The sequence below is a fragment of the Hypanus sabinus genome, chromosome X1 (assembly GCF_030144855.1).
Source record: "Hypanus sabinus isolate sHypSab1 chromosome X1, sHypSab1.hap1, whole genome shotgun sequence".
NCBI lineage: Eukaryota > Metazoa > Chordata > Chondrichthyes > Myliobatiformes > Dasyatidae > Hypanus > Hypanus sabinus.
This window is the reverse complement of record NC_082738.1, coordinates 46,911,757-46,936,485: the sequence shown is the minus strand read 5'-3', so window position 1 is coordinate 46,936,485 and position 24,729 is coordinate 46,911,757. Positions and strand designations below refer to the sequence as shown.

General features: G+C 41.5%; 1 protein-coding gene across 3 annotated transcripts; it reads left to right on the top strand.

The window, feature by feature from the left end:
- Window positions 1–14,630: 14,630 nt before the first annotated feature.
- On the top strand, window positions 14,631–24,518 carry LOC132384912 (plectin-like). 3 transcript variants are annotated; one of them, XM_059956540.1, is made up of 2 exons: window positions 14,631–14,704; window positions 21,124–24,518. In XM_059956540.1, exon 2 carries the CDS (start codon window positions 21,290–21,292, stop codon window positions 23,645–23,647), a length of 2,358 nt encoding a protein of 785 aa, XP_059812523.1. In that variant the 5' UTR covers window positions 14,631–14,704; window positions 21,124–21,289; the 3' UTR covers window positions 23,648–24,518. The 3 variants fall into 3 exon arrangements, with proteins under 3 accessions (XP_059812523.1, XP_059812524.1, XP_059812525.1); XM_059956541.1 differs by lacking the exon at window positions 14,631–14,704 and adding an exon at window positions 19,021–19,141; XM_059956542.1 differs by lacking the exon at window positions 14,631–14,704 and adding an exon at window positions 20,169–20,218.
- The last annotated feature ends 211 nt before the right edge of the window (window positions 24,519–24,729 follow it).

Sequence of the window (24,729 nt, the reverse complement as noted above, 5' to 3'; positions counted from 1 at the left end):
CAGTGATGTGTGATGTTTTTACAGAAATGGCATTTGCAGGACTTGCAAACTGCATTTCAACACAATTTTAAAAAGGTTCTGCCTGAAATAGTTGCAGGCTGTGAAGTGAGCCTCGGCAAGATCTTCAGAAAAAGTACACAGGGTAGCACTTATCTGATAAGTGCTTCAATTAAGAGGCATAGATTGAGTGCATAGCCAGAGACTTTTTCCCAAGACAGAAATGGCCAATATGAGGGGGCATAATTTTAAGGTGATTGTAGGAAAGTCTAGGGAGGGATATCAGAGGCAAGTTCTTTACACAGAGAGTGATGGGTGTGTTGACTGTCCTGCCAGGGGCAGTGGTAGAGGCAGATACATTAAAGACATTTAATAAACTCTTAGATAGGTATATTGATGATAGAAAAATGGAGGGTTATGTCAGAGGGAAGGGTTTGATTTATCTTAGGGTAGGTTAAAGTGTTGGCACAACATTGTGGGCTGAAGAACCTGTACTGTGCTGTAATATTCTATGTTCTAAAGTCCTTACCTGTTATGGTGACTGAGCTTGCCACACCAGTCCAATCACAACTTGTAAAAGTCAACATTTCCAAACCCTTGCTGACTCTTACATGTACCTCCCTCCTCCCAGCCTGACCACTTCCCTCATTCCCCATCTACATCTTTCTGCAGCCCAGCACCCTAATCCCCCACCTGAACCCAGTTCCCCATTGAGCCTAACTAGCCCCACCAATCCTCCATCAAACATTCCTTTCATTTTGCAGCCTGTGAATCCCCAAAGATATCAATCGTGACTCTCCTCTATGACATCACTACCTGACTCAGGAAATCCCAACCATCCCAAGGAATGCTCTTCCCACTCTCACCTCCCTCATCTGCCTATCAATCTTCTCCCCTCATCTGGATCCAACTTATCATCTGCTATCCCTTGCTTCACCACTTCTTCCCTCCTTTATATACTGGCTATCTCTCCTGTAGCTTTCAGCTTAAGAGAATGGTCTTGACCCAGAACATTGACTATCCATTTTCTCCCATAAATGCCTCTTGACCTGTTGAGTTCCTCCAGCATTTTGTGTGTTGCTTCAGATTCCAGCATCTGTAATCTCTTGTGTTCCCATCTTAAGTGTTTCCCAATTCCCCAAGCACTCAGGACTCTTTCCCCTGTGCTTGTAAACCACAACCCCCCCACCCCCACTGTAAATTCCCTTTGCTCTTCTTCCAGGCCTCGAGCCTATGTATTCTGCACCACTAGAACAGGCAAATTAGAGTTCTTTCAGTAGCATTCAGAATCTTGGACCATGTGAGAAAATACAGGTAGAACGTGCAGAAAATACACATGTATGTGGAGCATTCAGTTACTACAAAATATGTCCTAATAAAAATATTACCATGCATCCTGAAACATTTGCCTGGCAGATCAGAGCTACAATGGAACTAAAGGAGGATGATATTCTGAGACAAGTATTTCAAAAATAAATTGTAAATCTGACACCAATTTCTAGATGTGAATTTAGATATGAATTAGTTAAAATTCATCTGATGTGACTTTCTGCCAATTCTTCTGCGAAGTACAGTGGAGGCTATCACTTTTTCAGTGAATCCACATAAATTTAAAATACTGTTGTTTGCTATTGGTTATACTTAAAGGGCAACTACTTTCATGGCACCTGTTGGTAACTTTTATTAGGATTATGTCATTCACAAATGATGTGATGATCAAGTTTAAGAAATTTATGTCATATACAGTATTAGCTTATAAAAACATTTCTAATTGCTTTTTCAAAAGACAATTTTTCTTCTTGGAAATAACTTCGTCAGTAGATGGTTGTCCTTGGCTAATGGACTTTTCTCTGTTAACTTCTCTTCTGTAGATTCAGAAGACTAGCAGTCACTACCTAGACAAAAAAAATATATCCATTCTGTTCCTATAGTGGGTGAATGAGGATTGTCTATGCAACAGATAGAACTGTTAGCTCCCATTTCTCACAAATGTAAATGTAACTGTGTGAAGTTGATTCATTATATATAATTTGCTAAGAATGAGAATCAGTTGCATAAGGTCACTAGTTAAGAGATACTTGACCACCATAAAGTTGTTTTAATTATACTAGCATTTAACAGCAGTGTCAAAGATGGTAAATCACTCGACGAGTTTTTAAAATGCAAAACACAACACACTCAAATGGAACAAGTAACACTCAGAAATCAAGAGATTCTAGACATTTACAAAAATATCAGAAATGCAGTGATTACAAGTAAGGGAATAACACTGAGGGCTGGAGACAGACTTTGCAAAAGGAAGATGATCGTGGTTTTAGACATCGATGATCCCAGCCTAGGACATCACTGCAAGAATTTTTCAGGGCAGTATCCTAACTATCTTCACCTACTTCATTAATAACCTTTCTACCAGCATAACATCAGAAGTGGGGGTGTTTGCTCATGATACACAATGTTCAGTTATGTTTGTAATTCCTTCCTGCCATCAAGGACATCTTCCAAAGGCAGTACTTCAAGAAGGCAGTATCCATCATTAAGGACCCTCACCATCCAGGAATGACCTCTTCTCATTATTACCATCAGGGAGGAGGTACAGGAGCCTGAAAACCCACACTCAGTGCTTCTGGAAGTTTCCTTCCTCTACCATCAGCTTTCTGAATGGTCCATGAATTCATTATACATCTTTTGTATTATTTATTTATCTTATAACATAGTAATTTTTTGTGTCTAGCATGGTACTGCTGCGACAAAACAAGTTTCACAATATATGTCTATGATAATAAACATGATTCTGTAAATGAAGCACACCATATCCAAATAAAGACTTGAACAACACTCATGGAGTCAGAATCATTTATTTGTGCTTGTAGAATATAGCCATTGTACAGCAAAGGCATTCATTTCTAAAATTGTCAACTTATGTTTTATTGAAAGGAAATCTATCTTGTGCAACTAACTACAGACACTTTTGCCAACAAACCAAGGTATTTTCTCCAAGAAAATATCATGCGTGGAGGATAGTTACATACAAGTTATCGGCAATAAATTAATGTCAGATATGTATAGTTCTGTATAGCCAACAAACTTGATAGACAAGGGAAATTACATTGTCAATACCTTGCATGGGAATAGCATTTCTAATTTATAAAGACTTTTGTTTTAAAAAATAATCAAATTAATTTCCTGTAGTTATAGCCACATTAAAGTACTCATTGTTCTGCAACACACTTCAGTGAACTAATAGCAGTTTTCATTTTTAACACTTGTGGTCTTGTGGTCTGATGCCTTTATGGTGAATTTAGGACACCTTGAAGGAATACTGTGCAGTTTCTATCTTATACTTCCAACAATTTACAGAAGAAGGCAGAGCGAAGTGATGATGGCGCTAAATGGCAACTCCTTCACTTGATACTTCAGAAACAGTTCTATTTCCATCTTTAATATCTTTATTTTTCCCTTTCAGGGTTCTTTTGAAGACCCTGACCTGGAGTTACGTGCTGACTTTGGTTCTTAGTGGGAATGGGACCCGCTCTTGGGGTTTCATATCTGGCCATTATTCGGCATGCCAATGGATTGGCCTAAGAATTCAGCTTGGCTTTGGAGGCCTAGGACCTCATGGCTCTGGAGATGGGCGGATTGAAGGCTGGTGTCACAGCAGGAGATCCATGTGTCGTCGGGGGAGTCAGAATATCTACGGCTGTGTGCCCAGAGACTCGAGATCTTTGGGCCCAGAGCTCGGAAAAACCGACGTAACGGACTTTTAACATCGTAAACCAGTGAGTTGTTTGTTATGTCTCCCCTCTTACTATGAAACAGAGACACCTCTTTCTCCCTTATTAGGAAGAGAGAGAGCCTGTGGTATGTCGAATGCCGGGTAAACGATGTAGTCTTCGGAGTAACTGCAAGTCTGTGTCTTTACTGTTGCTTTGCTCACACTTGAGTGCTTGGTGGCGGGTGCCAGTGTTTCTTTTTTGCTGATAGGGGGAGGGGGGATTGTTGTTTCCTGCCACTTGCCTATGGTAGGGAGGGGAGCTGGGGGGGACTTTGGGGTTCTAACATTTAACTGTCATTCATTCTTTGTAGCACTCCTATGTTTACATGGATTATTGCGAAGAAAAAGCATTTCAGGGTGTATATTGTATGCATTTCTCTGACATTAAATATACCTTTGAAACCTTTGAAACTACAAGGAAAAGTCCAATTAATGATGGACATCATTAGATTCTTTCCATCAGAAATATTTGACCATTTAATCCAGTTAAATTTGAGCATTTTCACTTGCAATAAATTCTAAATTAGGCTACAAACCAAAGACTTGAAGATTCCAAAGTGTCAAGATAATTTGAGTTCCAGTCATCTGCACTAAGTATAAAAGATCAATAATGACAACAGCCACCTGGTTCCTTAATTAATTAGTTGCTCATTTTTAATGAATGATCTTTTGCAGGAGGCATGAAAACTGAACATCTGGTTTAATTTGCCTGAAAGTTCGGTGACAGACCATCTGTTATACATTGTAAGAATCAATCGAAAAATGTACTGCTAAGCCTGTCTAAGAGTGTGTATCATTATCACTAACTATATTCTATAGCAATGGCATGGCACAGGACTGAAAGATTAGATTAAACAAGTTGTTAAATAAAGATCTTAATGTCAGGAAATGTTGAGGCTTGGGCTAAAAGCAGAGCAGCAGAGACAATTTAGCAGTAAATGATATTTTACTAATAAACTGCAAATTAACAAGCCACAAGAGGCCAATAAACAAGGTGCTTAACATGACAAGGCAAAGACGTAATTGAAAGCTAAGAGCAACTGGCTGAGGCTGGCTGGTTCGATGAGTGAAGCAAGGACTGTGGATCAGAGCTGGGTTTAAATTGGCTGCAGGTGATGAGTTAGAAACGAGTGATAGGTGACTCCTTTAGCTGAGTGGGGCCTGGCTGGTGTCTGCCTGTGCAGGCCTGACACTTAGTCTAAAAGTCCAAATAATCAGTCCCGAGAAAAGGCAAATATCTAAAATGGTCTACCGTTAGATAGACTTGTGCCCTATACTCCCCACTCATTGCTTTCAGCTCAAATCACTTTTAACAGTCTGCTCAACAAAGTGCAGTGAAAGAACCAAGAAGTGGAACCTCTATGTACAGTGTGACAGTAGTGTGTCTATTTAGCCAAATAAGCTTGTTGAAAATAACCAAGCAAAGGGATATTTTGCTAGTAAACCTGTTCTACATTTCCAACTGGTTCATAACTAGAACCCATCTCCATTGTCTGGAAAGTGATTGGCACCTAGAAATACACATCAGACAGTTGTTTTTTTTGTGTGGACAATCAGACATTTTGATCATTTTGTTTGCAGACCTGCTGCTTGGAAACTCAATGAAAATTGAAATCTGTTTATATCCATTGATGTATTTTCATTGTTTCTTTCAGCAATGTTTTAAGTGTTAACTATTATTGTATCATTTGAAGATCCTGGATATTTGGCCTTTTCTATTGTCAGGAGATGTAGAGGAGGCATGATCCTAAAGTAGAGCAATGGGGATGGTATAGCGGTGAGTGATAACTTTAATAATAAACCACAAAATATCAAGACACGGGGGCCACAAAACTAGAGAGAACAGATACTTAACACAACAAGTTAATCGAAGCAGTAACTGGTAGAGGTTAGCTGGTTTGATGAGTGAACAAGGTCTGTGGATGAGAGCTGGGTTTAAGTAGACTGCTGGTGATGAGTTGGAAATGAGTGGCAGGTAATCCCTGTTAGCTGGGTAGAGACTGGGAAGTGCCTGCCTATGTAGGCCTGGCAGGACCCCTCTCCTTTGGCTGAGCGATACAGTTGGATCTGGTGAAACTCTGATGAGTGATGGATCCAAGGTGCAACTGGATGGCACGCAAGACCTCTCCTTCAGGCTGTGCCCTTCCCGGTTAAACAGTTACTGCATGCCTTGTCCACAATGATGTGAATCTATCAACCAGTGAACAGTTTACACTGGACCACCTTCCACTATCGGATCTGGTGGTGAGGAGTGGGTCCACTGGACAGCCTCAGACCGCACGGCTGCTGGAACATACATGCTGTTGTCAGGTGTGTTGGCCAGAGCAGGCTCATGCTGTAGAGCCTGGCAGATCTGGTTCTCATGGTCCCACATAATCAGGAATGGGATTTGCAAGGACGGAATGATGGGCTGAGGGTCGGTCTCGGTTTCAACTGGATTGAACTGAGAGGATCATAGGGGTCTCCCCACCATCCATCAGAGACATTTATCAGGAGTGCTGCATACACAAGGCCCTTAGTATTATTAAGGATCCCACCCATCCATCCAGCGTCCTCTTTGACTTTCTACCCTCAGGCAGGAGACTCTGATGCATAAAGACAAGAACGGTCAGGATAGGAAACAGCTTCTCTCCTCAGGCCATCAGGCTTCTGAACTCACTGCCACTTCACATTAAAAGTGTCACTGGTTAATCTGTTCCATACCTTAGAATATTTAATACTAATGCACTTTAGTTTAGTTTGTGATTCATCTGTAGATTTTATCCTTACCAAAACAGGTCAAAATCAGCATAGTTTCCTTAAGGGAAAATCATGTCTGACAAATCTGTTGGAATTCTTTGAAGAAATAACAAGCAGGGTTGAGAAAGGAGAATCAGTGGATGTTGTGTACTTGGATTTTCAGAAGGCCTTTGACGAAGTGCTGCACGAGGTTCCTTAAAAAGGTAAGGGTCCATGGTATCTGGCATGGGTAGAGCACTGGCTGATTGGTAGGAGGTAAAGAGTGAGAATAAAGGGAGTCTTTTCTAGTTGGGTACGGTGACTACTGGCTATTGGAGTGTGTTATGTGCTTTTTTCATTTTCTTAGCATTTTCTGTTCAAGTAGCTGATGGTCACTGCCTCGGATAAAGCACCGGAGGTGAGGAAGAAGGGCCAGCCTCCTGGTGAGGCTAATACGGCTGTTCTCACAGTTGTCCTCCATGCTGTGGAGGGTTATACCCATGATGGAGCTGGTTGAGTCAGCTAGACTCTCCTATCAGCAGGGAACAAAGGAATGAAATGTACCTCTTTTAGAACCCTGGGGTGTAAGCCCTGGAGAGTGCATACCCAGAGGGTGCCTTTGTCATCACCGGTGACTTTAATTGAGCATCACTGATGAAAGTCTTTCTTTAGTTTTGTCAGCACATCCAGGTGAGCACTCATGGAGATAATAAGATACTTGACCACTGCTACACTCCCTTCCGCAATGCTTACAAAACTCTCCTTCCCCCATCTTTTGGAAAATCAGATCACTCTTCGATCCTGCTTTGCCCAACGTACAGGCAGAAGGTGAAACAAGAGGCAGCCATAGTTAAAACGGTTCGCTGTTGGTCCGACCAATCGACCTCCATGCTGCAGGACTGCTTCGATGACGTTGACTGGGATGTCTTCCATGATGAGGATGTCTCCGAGTTCATGGATGGAGCCACGTGCTTCCTCCGGAAGTGCATCGATGATGTTGTCCCCCAGAAGTCATTCAGGGCCTTCCCGAACCAGAAACCCCGGATCAATAGTTCCGTGTGAACAGCACTTACCACACGACACAGAGCTTACACTGCCGGCAATCAGCAGGAGCTCAAGAAAAGCAGCTAGGATCTGCGCAATGCTATCGAGGCTGTGAAACAATACAGGGCCAAGATTGAGTCAAGATTCACAACAAACAGCACACGTGACTTGTGGCGAAGGTTGCATACTGTCGCAGACTTCGAAGCCAAACATACTGGTGCTGCCAATATCGCCTCCTCTCTCCCAGAAGAGCTCAATCGCTTTTACGCTCGGTTCGATGTCACGAACTCTGAGCCTCCGAGGAAAGCCACCGCTACAACCCGCAACCTGGTCATCTCTGAGGCTCAGGTATGTAGATGTTTCCAACGAGTGGACAGTCACAAGGCTGCAGGACTGGACGGCATCCCAGGGCGGGTACTCAGGATGTATGCAGCACAACTGGCAGCTGTGTTTACAGGCATTTTTAATCTCTCCCTCTCTCAGTGCAGAGTGCCCTCCTGCTTCACCATTATCCCTGTACCAAAGAAGACCAAGGGAACATGCCTGAATGACTGCTGTCCTGTTGCACACACCTCAATGATAAGCAAATGCTTTGAGAGGCTGGTCAAGGACTATACCTGCAGCATGTTACCACCCACACTGGACCCCCTACAATTTGCCTACCAACACAACCGATCGACAGATGACGCAATAGTCACTGCTCTACACTCTGTCCTTACACATCTGGAGAAGAAGGATGCTTATGTGAAAATGCTGTTCTTGGACTACAGTTCAGCATTCAACACCATAATTTCCTTCAGGCTCAACAAGAAGCTCAGAGACTTCAGCCTTCACCCTGCCTTGTGTAGCTGGATCCTGGATTTCCTGTCAGATCGTTGGCAGATGGTAAGGGTGGGCTCCCTCACCTCTGCTTCTCAGACCCTCAACACAGGAGCCCCTCAGGGCTGTGTACTAAGCTCCCTCCTTTACTCTCTGTATACCCATGACTGTGTCGCCATCCATAGCTCTAATCTGCTAATTAACTTTGTGGATGACACAACATTGATTAGCCTAATCTCAAAACAATAACAAGGTGGTTTACAAGGAAGAAGTTATCTCTGACACAGTGGTGTCAAGAAAGCAACCCCTCCCTTAATGTCGCAAAAACAAAGGAGCTGGTTATGGACTACAGGAGGAATGGAGATGGGCTAACCCCTATTGACATCAATGGATCTGGGGTTCAGAGGGTAAACAGCTTTAAGTTCCCTGGCATCCACATCACCGAGGACAGCTCATGGTCTGTATATGTCAGCTGTGTGGTGAGAAAAGCACAACAGCGCCTCTTTCACCTCAGACGGTTGAATAAGTTTGGTATGGACCCCAAAATCCTAAGAACTTTCTACAGGGGTACAATTGACAGCATCCTAACTGGCTGCATCACTGCCTGGTATGGAAACTGTACCTTCCTTAATTGCAGGACTCTGCAGTGAGAGTTGCAGACAGCCCAGCACGTCTGCACTTGTGAACTTCCCGTGATTCAAGACATTTACAAGGACAGGTGCGTAAAAAGGGCCCGAAGGACCACTGGGGACCTGAGTCACCCAACTACAATCTATTCTAGCTGCTACTATCTGGGAAACAGTACCACAGCATAAAAGCCAGGACCAAAAGGCTCTGGGACAGCTTCCTTCACCAGGCCATCAGACGTTTGACTCATGCTGATTTGAGTGTATTTCTGTCACATTGACTGTTCTATTTATTATAAATTACTATGATTGCACATTGCACATTTTTACTCCTCATCTATGTGAAGGATGTAAGAAATAAAGTCAATTCAAGAGGGCCCAGCGAGCCTGATGTGGGTTGAGTTGGGTGGGTAGATATGTTATATGGATATGAGTTCTGGTGATCAGTCCAGATCAGGAAGAGCTCGGCATTTCCCATCAGCCAATGCCTCCATTCCTCCAAAGCCCATTTGAGGGCACGTAGCTCCCTATATCCTACTCCATAATGGCACAGTTTACTCACCCTACTGGTGGATGCGGATCAGGTTGTATGAGCTCCATAGTTCCAGTTTGCTGAAGAGCTGGACCCTTCTCAGTGCTTCAAACGTACTATCCATCAAGAGGACGCAAATACAAAAAACGCCTCCCCCCTCCAGATGACTGGTGGACCACTTAGTCTGGCCTCTACCCTTTGACCTGTTTGGCATGGGTGATACTACCAAGAACAAAGCTGCCAGCATAGCTCTCCAAAAGCCTTTGAGGCACGCAAGCCTCCAAATCATGACAAGGTTGTGGTCTTCCTGGAGGTTATCTCTACTTGGTGGTGCCATTTCCCCCAAAAACAGTGGACATTTGATCCTTGGGTGATCAGCAGCTCCACCATAAGTGTTCCTCCACTGGCACTCATCCTGTTGGAGGGTTAAGGATGCTCTCCCTAACTGCCTGGGTTCTGGAGGCATTGCTGATTGAAATGCTTCCGGGAATGGAACTGGGGTTCTGCCTGATGATCTGGAGGGTTTTCCCTGAGACACTTATCAATTCAGAGGGCCAGAGTGATGAGGCTTTCAGGTCTGGGCATCTCCTGGATAGACAGTTCACCTTTCAAGTGCTCTGAGAGGCCATGAAGTGCTTCTGTATTCCAACTGTAAGGGTCCTGAATTCCACAGTGTAGTCCAGCACCGACTATGAGCCTTGATGCAGGTGAAGTACCCAATCCACTGCCTCCCACCCACTTTCCAGATGGATGAAATCCCAGCACATCTCTGCAGGAAAATCTTCATTTTTATTGCAATTGGTGGTTTTATTGTCCCAGTTAGTGGTGGTCCAGGTCAGAACTCATACAGTCAAAAGAGAGGTGATGTAGACAATCTTGGCTTGGTCTGCAGAATACAGAGATGGCTCAGCCTCGAAGTGTAAGATGCACTGGGTCAGAAAGTTGTGACATCAGGGTGGGGATCTATTGATGCATTCTGGCACTGGAATCCAGGGCTCCAAGGGAGGTGGACTGTAATGAGATGGAGAGTTGGTTGAGAGTGGTGAGCATATAGTCAATTGCTTCCTGCTGCTTTTGAATCATGTACCCTTGTCAGTGGACGACTTCCTTCAGGCAAACAAACTCTGCTGGGTCAATTGCTGGTTCACCCATGCTGTCAGGAATGTAGAAGAGGCTTGACCCAAACACAGATCAGCAGAGACAATTTAGCAGTGAGCAATAAGCTTAATAATAAACTGCAAAATATCAAGCCACAAAACAAAAGAGAACAGATACTTAAAACAGCAAGGTAATTGAAAGCTAGGAACAACTGATTGAGGCTAGCTGGTTTATATGAGTGAACCAGGATTGTGGATGAGAGCTGGGTTTAAATAGGCTGCAGGTGACGAGTTGGAAATGAGTGGCAGGTGACTCCTGTTAGCTGGGTGAAGATTGGGAGACACCTGTCCGTGCAGGCCCGCTATCATTTCTATCCTTTATAAATGCAGTAAGCTGTTATGGCTCCAAAAGAGAACTTTACATGAAATAGCTAAACACATTATGCTGGTCAAAGTACCTGGCTTTATCTCTACTCCCCATGTCAGACAATTTCCTAACCAGGTCATGTTTATATTTTCAAATCCAACAGCTTTCACTTCAGCTATAACAATCTCTTATTAAGTGCCCTCTGGGAGGGTAGATAAATTACATTCATAGACATCTAATTTAATCAGCTCTTCATAAATTAATGATTGGATCCTTCAGGCATGACCCAGCCTTTACAAATACAAATTGGCCTCTCTGCTGCACGGAAACTTCCAAGGTGTCCAGTCACCCTATTTTTAAATGCAGACTATGTACTTTCTTGACAATAAATTCCTTTGCTTCCCTTGCTCGCTACACATAAATATTTTGTAATGTAGCAAATAGCTCTGTAAATCAGCAGCACTTCAAAAATTATGGTTAAGGCATGACACATAACACCCACCAACTTGGTAGAGCCCTGGAATGAAGGGCATTTGACCTCGGTATATCAACCATAGGTCTCAAGGTTATTTTCTACAGTTAATTTGTTGACCCCCATCACTGATACACTCTTTATTTCCTTGGCATTCTTACCTTTTCTCTACTGGAAATACTACTGCAAAGTAATTATTCAATATATCAGACGTTTCCTTCGTTATATCTACTGTATAATATAATAATATGTTTTCAAACCACATCTAGTATTGCTGAATCATTTTGTTGATTTAAATTGCAAATTCCTTCCAAAACAAAATTTTGCAGTTTTTCCAGCTACCTTGCCTACTTCAATTAGTTAGTGTGTCTATAATACTTTACCCTTTAAAAAATTTTTCTTTTGCAGTTTCATAATAAAAATCATAAACATTGAAAATACACCAGGTGGTCAAAACCTTAAGGATGCATGCTTAGCCCACTGCCAGACTCCCTTTACACTCATGACTATATGGCTAGGCGCAGCTCAAGCACTAACTATAAATTTGCTGATGACACCACTGTTGTTGGCAGAGTCTCTGATGGCAATGAGGAACTGTACAGGAGTGAGATAGATCAGATAGTTGAGTGTTATCACAACAACACCCTTGCACTCAATGCCATCAAGACCAAGGTATTTAATATGGACTTCTGGAAGGGGAGGTCAGGAGAGCACACACTAGTCCTCGTTGAGGGGTCAGCAATGGAAAGGGTGAGCAGCCTTAAGTTTCTATCTGTCCACACTTCAAAGGATCTATTCTGGACCTAACACATTGATGCAATCAGGAAGAAGACACACCAGCAGCTAAACCTCATTTGGAGTTTGAGGAAACTTGTTATGTCACCAAAGACTCTCGCAAATTTTTACAGATGTACTGTGGAGAGCATCTTGACTGGTTGCATCACTGGCTGGTATGGAAGCTCCAATGCGCAGGATCGAAAGAGGCTGCAGAAGGCCATTGACTCAGCCAGCTCTGTTATGGGCACAACCCCATCATCAAGGGCATTTTCAAGGCGTGGTTCCTCAAGAAGGCAGTATCCATTATTAAGGACACTTAGCATCTGGGACGTGCCATCTTTTCATTACTAGCATCAGAGGTACAAGAGCCTGAAGACCCTCAATCAATATTATAGGAACAGCTTCTTCCCCTCTACGATCAGATTTGTTTATGATCCATGAACACTATCACACTATTCCTCTTTTGAACTTTATTTGCAATATTGACTTATTGATTTATTTATTATTGCAACTTATTTATTTATTTAGAGATACAGCATGAAACAAGCCCTTCTGGCCCTTTGAGCCAAACCACCCAGCAATCCCCCAATTTAATCCTAGCTTAATCATGGGACAATTTACAATGTCTTTGGGCTGTGAGAGGAAACTGGAGCACCTGGAGAAAACCAATGTGGTCACGGGGAGAACATACAAACTCCTTACAGGCAGGAATGGGAATTGAACCCAGGTCACTTGTACTATAAAGTGTTGTGCTAGCCACTACCCTATCACGCTGCCCCTTATAGTAATTTTTTTTTATGCCTTTCACTGTACTCCTGCCACAAAACACCAAATTTCACAACATACGTCAATGATAATAAACATGATTTTGATTTCAATAGAGCACACAAGAAAACAATTTCAGTTGGGATCTATCCAGGGAGAAAGAAACAGAGTCAACAGGTCAATGGTCTTGTATCATAAATGAGAAAAGTTAAAGAAAACTCCTTTTAAGGTGGAACCCAAGTGGGAAGGGCAGGAGAGAAGTATTGATTTGTGATAGGCTGGAAGGTGAGAGAGAGGGAAGAGCATTTAACCACTTAACTACTTTACTGATCTCCTGTGCTTTTCACTATCTGCAGAAAGAAGAAAGAAAGAATAGCTTTATTTGTCAAATGCACATTGAAGCATCCAGTGAACTGTGTCACGCTTCCGCTGTTAACATAGCATGCACGCAACTCACTAACCCAGGAGTTCCCAACCTGTGGTCCACGGGCCCCTCGGTTAATGGTAAGGCTCCCTGCACTAACCCGAAACCGTGCACCTTTGGAATGTGGGAGGAAACCAGAACACCCCAAGGAAACCTAAGTAGTAGGTTTGGGGAGAATGCACAAACTCCGAACAGACAGTGGGGGGGGGGGGGGGGGGGAATCTAATCTCATTTGGTGATCGGAGGTGCTGTAAAGGAATTATGCTAACCACAACACCACCATGCCGCCTCAGGGCTATAATGTTCACAATTCTGCCAGTAAACAGAGACTCCATGCTTCAAGTTCTGTTCAAGAGCTTTCACTAATACTGAGTGAAACTTTGTGCTAACTGAAACCTTGTAGTAACCATTGGCAATACTTATAATAGGCACCGCTTCAAGAAGCAAATATCTATCATCAAAGATTCCCACCATCCAGACCATGCCATGTTTTCACGGCGATTATTTGGCAGAAGGTACAGAAGCTTTAAAGTCCCACATCACCAGATTCAAGAATGGCTACTGCACTTCAACCACTCACTTGTTTTTGTTCTATTTGTGTCATTTTTTGGAAAAATTGAGTCGAGTTTATATTTAATTTACATTTTTCTTGTGAACGCTGTGAATGTGCTGTGATGTGCCTGTGATGCTGTTGCAAGTATGTTTTCTCTAGTCTTGTGAGAACAAAATAGTTGTTCTCCAATCTTGGCAATCCATTTGCAAATGTTTCATCACCAAACGAGGAGACACCATCAGTCTCTTCCCTTTTCGGTTATTTATGGTCCTTGGTTTGCAAATAGATTCCTTGCTTATTTAGGGTATAAATTTGTTCTTATTAAGTTCTTTTTGAATACCTTTCTCAGATCTGTCATTTTCCAATATGCTCTGGTTTATTGCACCAAAGATGACCTTGTCCAAATCTAGACTCTTAATAGCTGTTTCATGTTTTCTGTTGAACTTAATCCAGCTATTCCATTGCACCATGTATACCTGTACTTTTGCATATGGCAATAAACTGGATTTTCACTGTGACTTTAGAAAGAATGCTGAAAGTCATGTTTATTTTCATGTGGCATTTCATGTCAATACACGGTTAGCTAAATTTGAACAGAAAGGAATGCTAGAAAATTCTAACTTTTTTTCCTCACCTGACAAATAGCCCTACTGTAAATGTGCAATTACATCAGAATTGCTTTCTCACTTGCTCCAGTGAAGCTGAGGAACTCCATACTGAAATTGTGTTTGATCGCCTGAGGTACAATTCAGAATTTACTTTGTAAAATATTCTAACTTGTACAAAATCAATACAGGCACACAGACAAGTGCATGAATAGAAACAATTTACAACAGGGGGTTCTCAACCACTTTTATGCCATGGACCAATACCATCAAGCAAGGGGTCCATGAATCCCAAGTTGGGAACCCATTTGTTCCATATTTCTCTAAACTTTAGAGAAATATAGAACCAAGGCAAGCAAATGAGGAAAGCACCTTGGTCATCATGGACAGTTTGGTTGAAGGGCCTGTTTCTGTGTTGTATAATTCTATGACTCTAAAGATACCAAGCAGGGGAGAAGAAATTAGATTAGATTAGATTAGGTTCAACTTTATTGTCATTGTGCCGAGTACAGATACAAAGCCAATGAAATGCAGCTAGCATCTAACCAGAAATGCAAAGAATAGTGTTATTTACAAAATAACTGCAAATAAAAAGTGCTACAGCACATAAATATAAAAGTACTGAGACAGTACAATATGGGTGCAATATGGCTTAGCGCTGTGATGTGAGGTTCAGCAGGGTCACAGCCTCAGGGAAGAAGCTCTTCCTGTGCCTGCTGGTGCAGGAGCGGAGGCTCCTGTAGCACCTACCGGATGGGAGGAGAGTAAAAGGTCCATGGTTAGGGTGAGATGCAACTTTGATAATGCTTTTCACCCTACCCAGGCAGCGTTTATGGTAGATGTTCTCCATGGTGGGCAATTGGGTGCTGATAATCCACTGGGCAGTTTTCACCACACGCTGGAGTGCTTTGCGGTCCGACACGGGACAATTGCCATACCACACTGAGGTACAGTTGGTGAGTATCCTCTCAATGGTACAGCAGTAAAAGTCCGTCAGTATCCTGGGACAGAGGTGAGCTTTCTCGATGCTCAGCAGGAAATAAAGGTGCTGTTGTGCCTTTTTGATCAGGATGGAGGAGTTCAGGGACCAGGTGAGATCCTCAGAAATGTGGACACCAAGGAATTTGAAGCTTGATACACGCTCCACTACAGCTCCATTGATGTAGATGGGGATATGACTGTGTCTCCTAGCATGCCTGGAGCCGACAATGATCTCCTTGGTCTTCTGGGTGTTAAGAGCCAGGTTGTTGTTGGCACTCCACGCGGCCAGGTGCTGGATCTCGTCCCTGAGTCAAGTCCAATTTGCTCAGACCAAGAAGAGAGGAGAAATGTTTCAAACTAAGCTAGATCAAACGGAAAGCTACAATTTTAATTATTTATGTCTCCGGTGTTTTACTTTAAAGCTGAGGCTGCTCAGCCAATATGGTTCTGGGAATTGTGGCCTGGTCAGTCACCAGAAATCATTCCTCATTGATGCAGTGGATTAACCACTGCATCATCATGAGTACATGGAGGAATCAGTTCCAATTAAAGAGAGGTAATGAGAAAGGGAATCATCTCCTGATGTCAGCTGTTGCATTGATTTCAATCTAAAAAATAACAGGTATTTCACCACAAAATAGGGATTTTTGTTTTTTTTTGAAAACTTTTTTTATTGCATTTTTAAATAGTTACAAAGTAAAGTATGAAAAAAAATGTATATAACCCTTATCCCCTCCCCTTAACCCCTCCCCCCTAACTGCCCTATAGAAAAAAAAAGAGAAAGAAAGAAGAAAAAAAGAAAGAAAGAAAGAATGCCTGGTTGTTGGAAGATCTCCACATGCTCCATGGAATTCGTAATAACTTTAATATGTATATTTATTTCTTTTCCCAAATAACCAATTGTTTCATCTTCAGAGCATCTATATATTTAATCCTGTCTTTTGTAAACAAGGGCTCCAAATTTTCAGAAATGTTTCATATTTATCTCTTAAATTATAAGTAATTTTTTCTAATGGAATACAGCCATAGATTTCTTTCTTCCAAGAGTCTATACTTAAATATGTATCCGATTTCCAAGTAACTGCAATAGCTTTTTTGGCTACTGCCAGTGCAATTTTTATAAATTCTTTCTGATATTTATTTCGTTTGAGTTTCGGTTTTATCCCTTCAATATCACCTAGTAAAAGTAATATTGGATCATGAGGAAATTGTGTTCCTGTAATTTGTTCCAGTAAAAGTCTTAAATTTGTCCAAAAAGGTTGAATTTTAGAGCAAGACCATGTTGAATGTAAAAAAGTACCAGTTTCCTGGTTACATCGGAAACACTGATCCGACAAATTTGGATTTAATTTTTTTATTTTTTGTGGTGTAATATATAATTGATGTAGAAAATTATACTGCACTAATCTTAACCGAACATTTATTGTATTTGTCATACTATCAAGACATAGTCTTGACCAATTTGTTTCTTCAATTTTAATATTCAAATCACTTTCCCATTTTTGTCTTGACTTATGGACTCCTTGTTTAATTGCCTGTCTTTGAATCAAATTATACATACAAGATATAAGTTTTTTAATATTTCCTTTTTGAATTAAAATTTCTATTTCATTAATCTATAATAATACCTAATCTTTCAACTTTCATTGTATCCTGGGAAATCTTTTTAGAAGTCTCCATGTTGCTATGTGTGTCCCCACCAATCATCCAGGCAAAAGAATAGAAGAAAAATAGAAAATAAAGAAAAAAACAAAATACCCCCCTACTAATGTTGTGAAAGAAAAAAAAACACAACATTACCCCCCTCTATTGTACGGGTCATGGCAATCGCCATGATTACACACGTGAATCCCGTAGTAACCGATTCAAAGCTCCCCAGCACCCCCGCAACTTAAAAAGTATATATATATAAAAAAACATACTATTCTCAATTAATATTTCTAAAATTTTACTTTTCTCCCTTATATTATCCTTAAATGTCCATCAGTTCCATTTGCTTTCTCTGTCTTCGTCTTTAACCATTACATTTAGAAATCTCTACGTTTAATTAGCGAAGAGATGGAAGCTTTTGTGCGAACACCTCCGCATCTTGATAATCAGAAAAAAATCTTTTTCCCTCCTCCAAAAAAATTATCAATGTTGCTGGGTGACGCATTAAAAACTTATAACCTTTTTCCCATAAAACATTTTTAGCTGGATTAAATTCTTTCTTTCTCTTCAAAAGGTTATAACTTATATCAGGATAAAAAAGAACTGGTTTCTCTGCTATCATCAACGGACCTTTTCTTCTTTTAGCACCCAGGGCAGCCGCCCTCAAAATCTTTTCTTTATCCTGGTATCTTAAACATCTTATCAAAATTGATCGCGGATTTTGATCATCTTGAGATCTTGGTCTTAAGGCTCTGTGCACCCTTTCAATCTCAATTAAAGTTTCTTCTCCCATTTCCAATTTTCCAATTTTTCAGGAATCCATTTTTGAAAAAAATTTATTGGGTCTTCTCCTTCGGTACCTTCTTTAAGTCCAACAATTTTAATATTGTTGCGTCTACTAAAATTTTCAAGCTTATTAATTTTTCCCACGAGTTGTTTTCTTTCTGATGTCCAGGCATCATTATCATCTTCCATCTTCTTCATTCTTCCATCCATTTCTTCCATTTTGACGTCCAAATCTGTAATTTTCTTTTCCATTTTTTCCTGTTTCTTTGTCATTTTACCAAACAAAGCCTCCATATTTGTTATTTTTTCTTTAATTTTGGTTACTTTTAATTACTTTTAATGCAATTAATTTTTCTAATTTATGCATTATTTGCCTCAAAGTCTTTTTTGTATTTTCAGAGGAACTTTCATCTTCTTCTCCATCTTCATCTGATTTTTCCAGAGAGTCCGGCTCTCTCTCAGACTCACTTTCACTGTCGGTTTCAGTCGTTGCTGGGTTTTGTAGTTCTAGTTGCTCTCGTTTGCGCATGCTCGTTCCTTTACGCTTGCGCAGTTCTCGTTGATCTTTCCCTTTAGAAATGGCCGACACTGCCACGGTCTCCTTTTCTGTTTCACCGGTGGTGTGTTGTACCTGAGTCCGTGGTTCTTCAGTAGATGTAGGCCTTGATTCTGTTCCAACTTGAGCGGTCTTCGCGGTAGTAATTTTCTTTGTCCTCTGTTTATGAGGCTTAGCTTAAAACAATCCAGAGTAATTTATAAATAACCTTAAAAAGTATTAATTAACTTTTCTTCACTTAAACATTAATTTATTAACTTTTTTACAGGAGGGCTGGGTTCCAGCGTCTCGATCCTACGTCATCACGTGACGTCCCCTGGATTTTTGTTTTTGAGACATTTAGTAAACATTTCTAAAAAGGACTTCTGTACAATTGACAGTAATATCTTCACTGACCCATTATTAAGGACAGTGGGAGACAACAGTCCTTCACAAAATTTGAAATTAAAATACTAGATTCTGATTAATTGAACACTGGAAATACTTTGGAAAATGTATAGCTCAAGTGGTTGATTGTTGGGTTGAGTTGATCTCCAATCTTGGCAATCAATTTGCAAATGTTTCGTCACCAAACAAGGACACATCATCAGCTTCTTTGAGGTATAAATTTGTTCTTATTAAGTTCTTTTTGAATACCTTTCTCAGATCTGTCATTTTCCAATATGCCCTGGGCACACTATGTTTTATTGCACCAAAGATGGCTTTGTCCAAATCTAGACTCTTAATAGCTGTTTCATGTTTTCTTTTAAACATTATGTTGGACTTAATCCCACTATGATCGTAATTAGACAAATGTTCACACATTGTTAAACCATTAACTAAATCTGATGCCTTACTCACCATTAAACTCACCCCAACCACAATCTGTTCCAGCTGCTACCATCTGGGAAATGGTACCACAGCATAAAAGCCAGGACCAACAGGCTCCGGGACAGCTTCTTCAACCAGGCCATCAGACTGATTAATTCGTGCTGATCAGAGTGTATTTCTATGTTACATTGACTGTTCTATTTATTATAAATTATTATAAATTACTATGATTGCACATTGCGCATTTAGACAGAGACGTGACGTTAAGATTTTTACTCCTCATGTATGTGAAGGATGTAAGAAATAAAGTCAATTCGATTTACATCTAACAGGACCTGCCACATTGTTGTTCTGGAATGTACTGTTGTAGAAAATTAGGCCGAACCATGTCCCAAAAACATCATCAGGTTTGTGAAACAATCTGGTCTGCTTATCTCAAATAAAATGGAAACAACTTTACCAGAACTATACGACAAAACTACAAACATCAGTTTTTAGAAGCAAAAAAACTAGGGTAATTCCTGTTTGTTTCAATGACTAGCAATAATATTGATAGCAACAGAACAAAAACTTATTTCAAGTGCACCTGTGAAATATGCAGTATGGTAATGGTATTTTCCATACGTAAATTCTTTTCCCTTGACTATAGGGAAAAAAAGTCAAATTTGGAGGCTGAAACAATGTGCAGAGAATTCCAATGTGTTGTTGTAAGAATAATTTTAACAAAAATACTTCTGTATGGTACATAGTAAATACCTTAAATAGTTCAATTTACAAAGGAAAACAAAATGTTCAACATTAATTGTCATGAATGCTACACTGACAGAAGATTTCATCCAAGATTACGGTAGATACTTGGAAACAGATGTAAGGAACACTATTAAGGAAAGCGTAGCTGTCTTGAAAAACACTTTTTGCAGGCATTTGTTCATTGGAAAAGGTGAAGAAACTCATTCTGACTCAAAGGCAATTTGAGCAGATTCTTATAGGAATTGCAATAGCAGCAGAACAACTCATTTGTAGGTTATAGATGTTACTGTCAATAATTCAGTCGGGTGTGCTTGATGCTGTAAGAATAATGAATAGGATTCATAAGGTTGTGTTACCTAGTGCAGAATTCTAAGATTCCTCAGAAATGTCTATCTGCACACTAATAAATTTTAAAGAGCTATTTGTTTACACTTCACAAAACCTGCACCTCCAATGGCATAAGTTTAGGGATGAGCTTTGTGCTGTCTTTACGACAGTTATTTAGTTTATAATATTTCCGCTTAGTAATTCATTCGATAGTATTTTCTAGTTAGAATTAGAAGTGTTTAAAGTATATTCATTGCATGTAAAATATATCGGCATGCGATGACGTCACATCCGGTTTCGCCGCGTCTTGTGGGAAAATACCGGTTTGGAATTAACGCGAGGGTGGGGGCTCACCACGAGGCAGACCCGAGCAGAAGTTGTTTTGCAGGCATGAGAAATCACAGTGAGAGCAACGCTGTAAGTTAATAGATAATCGATATATTGAACTAAGATGTTAATGCCGATCCTGTTAGAAGTAACGACGGTAGATAATGTTTATGCTTTCGTTAGTTAAAGAGTCGTGGATAGTTTGCATGGAAGTCTATTTAAAGTAGTCAATGGAGCAGGTAAACTCTCCCTGTATACTGCACCTTAGTGTAATGTAGTTATAGTCACCTTTGCAAGTATTTACACTTGAAATGTGATATTAAGGAAGGAACAAATACTGTATCAATCTTGTATTGTTTTATCAACAGTTTTCACCATATGTTAATGTGAAGAGTGAACAGTAAATGGTTAATCTTGCTGCGATCTGGTTCTTATTAACTGTGGTTTATCTCGACGTTAAATTCGGCGTTTGTGACACGCGAAGGAGAACGTTACAGTGAAAAAGCGGCATTATCAGGTGTTTCAAGTGCTGCAATGTCAGCTCAATCCAGCATCAAGTCGACGCCGCCCAGCAACAAGGGCAGTAAACCGACATCAAGTAAGCCCACCCAGGCGTTATCAGGTGTTCCAAGTGCTGCAATGTCAGCTCGATCCGGGATCAAGTCGATGGCGCCCAGCGACAAGGGCAGTAGAACGACATCAAGTAAGTCCACACAGGCAAGAGCCAAGGCAGAAGCCGCCAAGGTGCGACTGCGTTACGCCAAACAAGAAGCAGTTTTGAAAATGAAACAGGCCACCAGAGAAGTTGAAATCCAGAAAGAAAAGGCTGCCAGAGAAGCCGAAATCCAGAAAGAAAGGGCCGCCAGACAAAGAGAAGAGGCTGCCAGAGAAGCCGAAATCCAGAAAGAAAAGGCTGCCAGAGAAGCCGAAATCCAGAAAGAAAGGGCCGCCAGACAAAGAGAGGAGGCTGCCAGAGAAGCCGAAATCCAGAAAGAAAGGGCCGCCAGACAAAGAGAAGAGGCTGCCAGAGAAGCCGAAATCCAGAAAGAAAGGGCCGCCAGACAAAGAGAGGAGGCTGCCAGAGAAGCCGAAATCCAGAAAGAAAGGGCCGCCAGTCAAAGAGAAGAGGCTGCCAGAGAAGCCGAAATCCAGAAAGAAAGGGCCGCCAGACAAAGAGAAGAGGCTGCCAGAGAAGCCGAAATCCAGAAAGAAAGGGCCGCCAGACAAAGAGAAGAGGCTGCCAGAGAAGCCGAAATCCAGAAAGAAAGGGCCACCAGAGAAGCCGAAAAGGCTGCCAGACAAAGAGAAGAGGCCGCCAGAGAAGCCGAAAAGGCCGCCAGACAAAGAGAAGAGGCTGCCAGAGAAGCCGAAATCCAGAAAGAAAGGGCCGCCAGACAAAGAGAAGAGGCTGCCAGAGAAGCCGAAATCCAGAAAGAAAAGGCTGCCAGAGAAGCCGAAATCCAGAAAGAAAAGGCTGCCAGAGAAGCCGAAATCCAGAAAGAAAGGGCCGCCAGACAAAGAGAAGAGGCTGCCAGAGAAGCCGAAATCCAGAAAGAAAGGGCCGCCAGAGAAGCCGAAAAGGCTGCCAGACAAAGAGAAGAGGCCGCCAGAGAAGCCGAAACCCAGTTGGAAATGGCAAAAATATCGACAGAGTTGCAAGTGCTGCAGCTAGAAAGAGAAGAAGAAGCTGCCACGGCGGAAGCAGAGTACATAGAAGAACCTGAAGGGTCGCGTGATCTGACGGCAGTAAGATCTACTTTAGAAAGGACCAGACTGGAACGCACAAGCGACTATGTACAATATCAAACAGACTGGCAGGCTCGTCTCCCCTCTCCAGACGTATTCGATAACTTCCCCAGCTACGAGGAACCTCAGAGAGTCACGATTGCATCACATCCATACGAGGAAGGAAATTTACCCTCACGGCTCCGTGATGAAGTCAAGAATGAAAGAACCGACAACGCTCCTTCACCCCCACAACAGGACGGTGGGGAGGGAGAGGCTCACTCCAGGACAACAATTGTCAGCTCGAACTGTACAGAAGTTTGCGGTCAAACTCAGTCAAGCCGTTCTTGTTCCAAGATCTGCCTCACTGAGGTGTACCCTAAAGAAGCACAACAAGGCATTACCAAGCGTAAAGTAACCGACGAGACGCTAGGTCAGTCAGTTTTCGTTCAAACCGAGCACGGAAACAAACTTGCACAATCAGCTCAAGATACCATTTCTTTAAAACCCAAAGACACCAAGGTCTTCAGAGATGAAGCAAATAATGGGGTTGCCCCATTGCCTTTCAGAGAACCACGCCAGCGCTCACCAGATAACAAAGAGCAGGCAGTCAAACGGTTCACGTCCTTACGGAAAACCCAGAAAAGGAAACCTGAGATGCAGCAACGCACCCGATTGGCCCACGAGGTACTGTGCACCCTAATGGCAGAGGTCACAGCCATTATAAACGCACAATCATTCCTACCTGTGTCTTCTGACCCAGAAAACCCCTTTATACTTTCGCCATCAACGCTCCTTACGCAAAAGGCAGGAGCACCTCCTCCACCAGGAGACTTCTCAGACAAGGATTTGTACACAAAGCAATGGAGACAAGTCCAGGCTCTGGCAAATCAGTTCTGGCCTCGCTGGAGACAAAAATATCTACCTTTGTTGCAACAGAGACAAAAGTGGACAGAACCCCGAAGGAATCTTCAAGTTGAAGACTTAGTCCTGCTCAGGGACAAGCAAATCGCCCGCAACAGCTGGCCAATGGCCAGAATCACTGCTACATTCCCTAGCGGGGATGGACATGTCAGGAAGATCGAATTGAAGACTACCGACCAAGGCGATGTGAAAATTTACCAAAGGCCAGTTACAGAAGTTATTCTACTTCTACCCAATGACTGATTAAGAGACTAAGTTTTGTACTCTGCTCATTGTGACCTTACGAAGGTCAAGCGGGGAGTGTGCTGTCTTTACGACAGTTATTTAGTTTATAATATTTCCGCTTAGTAATTCATTCGATAGTATTTTCTAGTTAGAATTAGAAGTGTTTAAAGTATATTCATTGCATGTAAAATATATCGGCATGCGATGACATCACATCCGGTTTCGCCGCGTCTTGTGGGAAAATACCGGTTTGGAATTAACGCGAGGGTGGGGGCTCACCACGAGGCTCACCGGAGCAGAAGTTGTTTTGCAGGCATGAGAAATCACAGTGAGAGCAACGCTGTAAGTTAATAGATAATCGATATATTGAACTAAGATGTTAATGCCGATCCTGTTAGAAGTAACGACGGTCGATAATGTTTATGCTTTCGTTAGTTAAAGAGTCGCGGATAGTTTGCATGGAAGTCTATTTAAAGTAGTCAATGGAGCAGGTAAACTCTCCCTGTATACTGCACCTTAGTGTAATGTAGTTATAGTCACCTTTGCAAGTATTTACACTTGAAATGTGATATTAAGGAAGGAACAAATACTGTATCAATCTTGTATTGTTTTATCAACAGTTTTCACCATATGTTAATGTGAAGAGTGAACAGTAAATGGTTAATCTTGCTGCGATCTGGTTCTTATTAACTGTGGTTTATCTCGACGTTAAATTCGGCGTTCGTGACACGCGAAGGAGAACGTTACAAGCTTTCTGAGAGAAATGATGGTTTGCAGCTTTTAATGAATCAAATGAATTTAATCAAAACTGCACATGAATCTAAACTCTTATTGTCACATGATGTGTTATTTTTAATATTGTTCCAGAAATAAATAAATTTTGATCCAATTCTATCTCATTTTTCAAATTACATAAGACTGAAATGAGTTCAAATATTAAAATAGGTGCACGTGATTTTCCAGTGTAGCTTCAATCAGGCAGACATACCCAGATCAGGCATAAAACTGGTTATCTGGTGAGAAACTAGATCGCATGAATACCATGTTAAATTTTACTGGTGAGTTAAACAAACAAAAAGAAATCAAGGATTTTAAGCGTG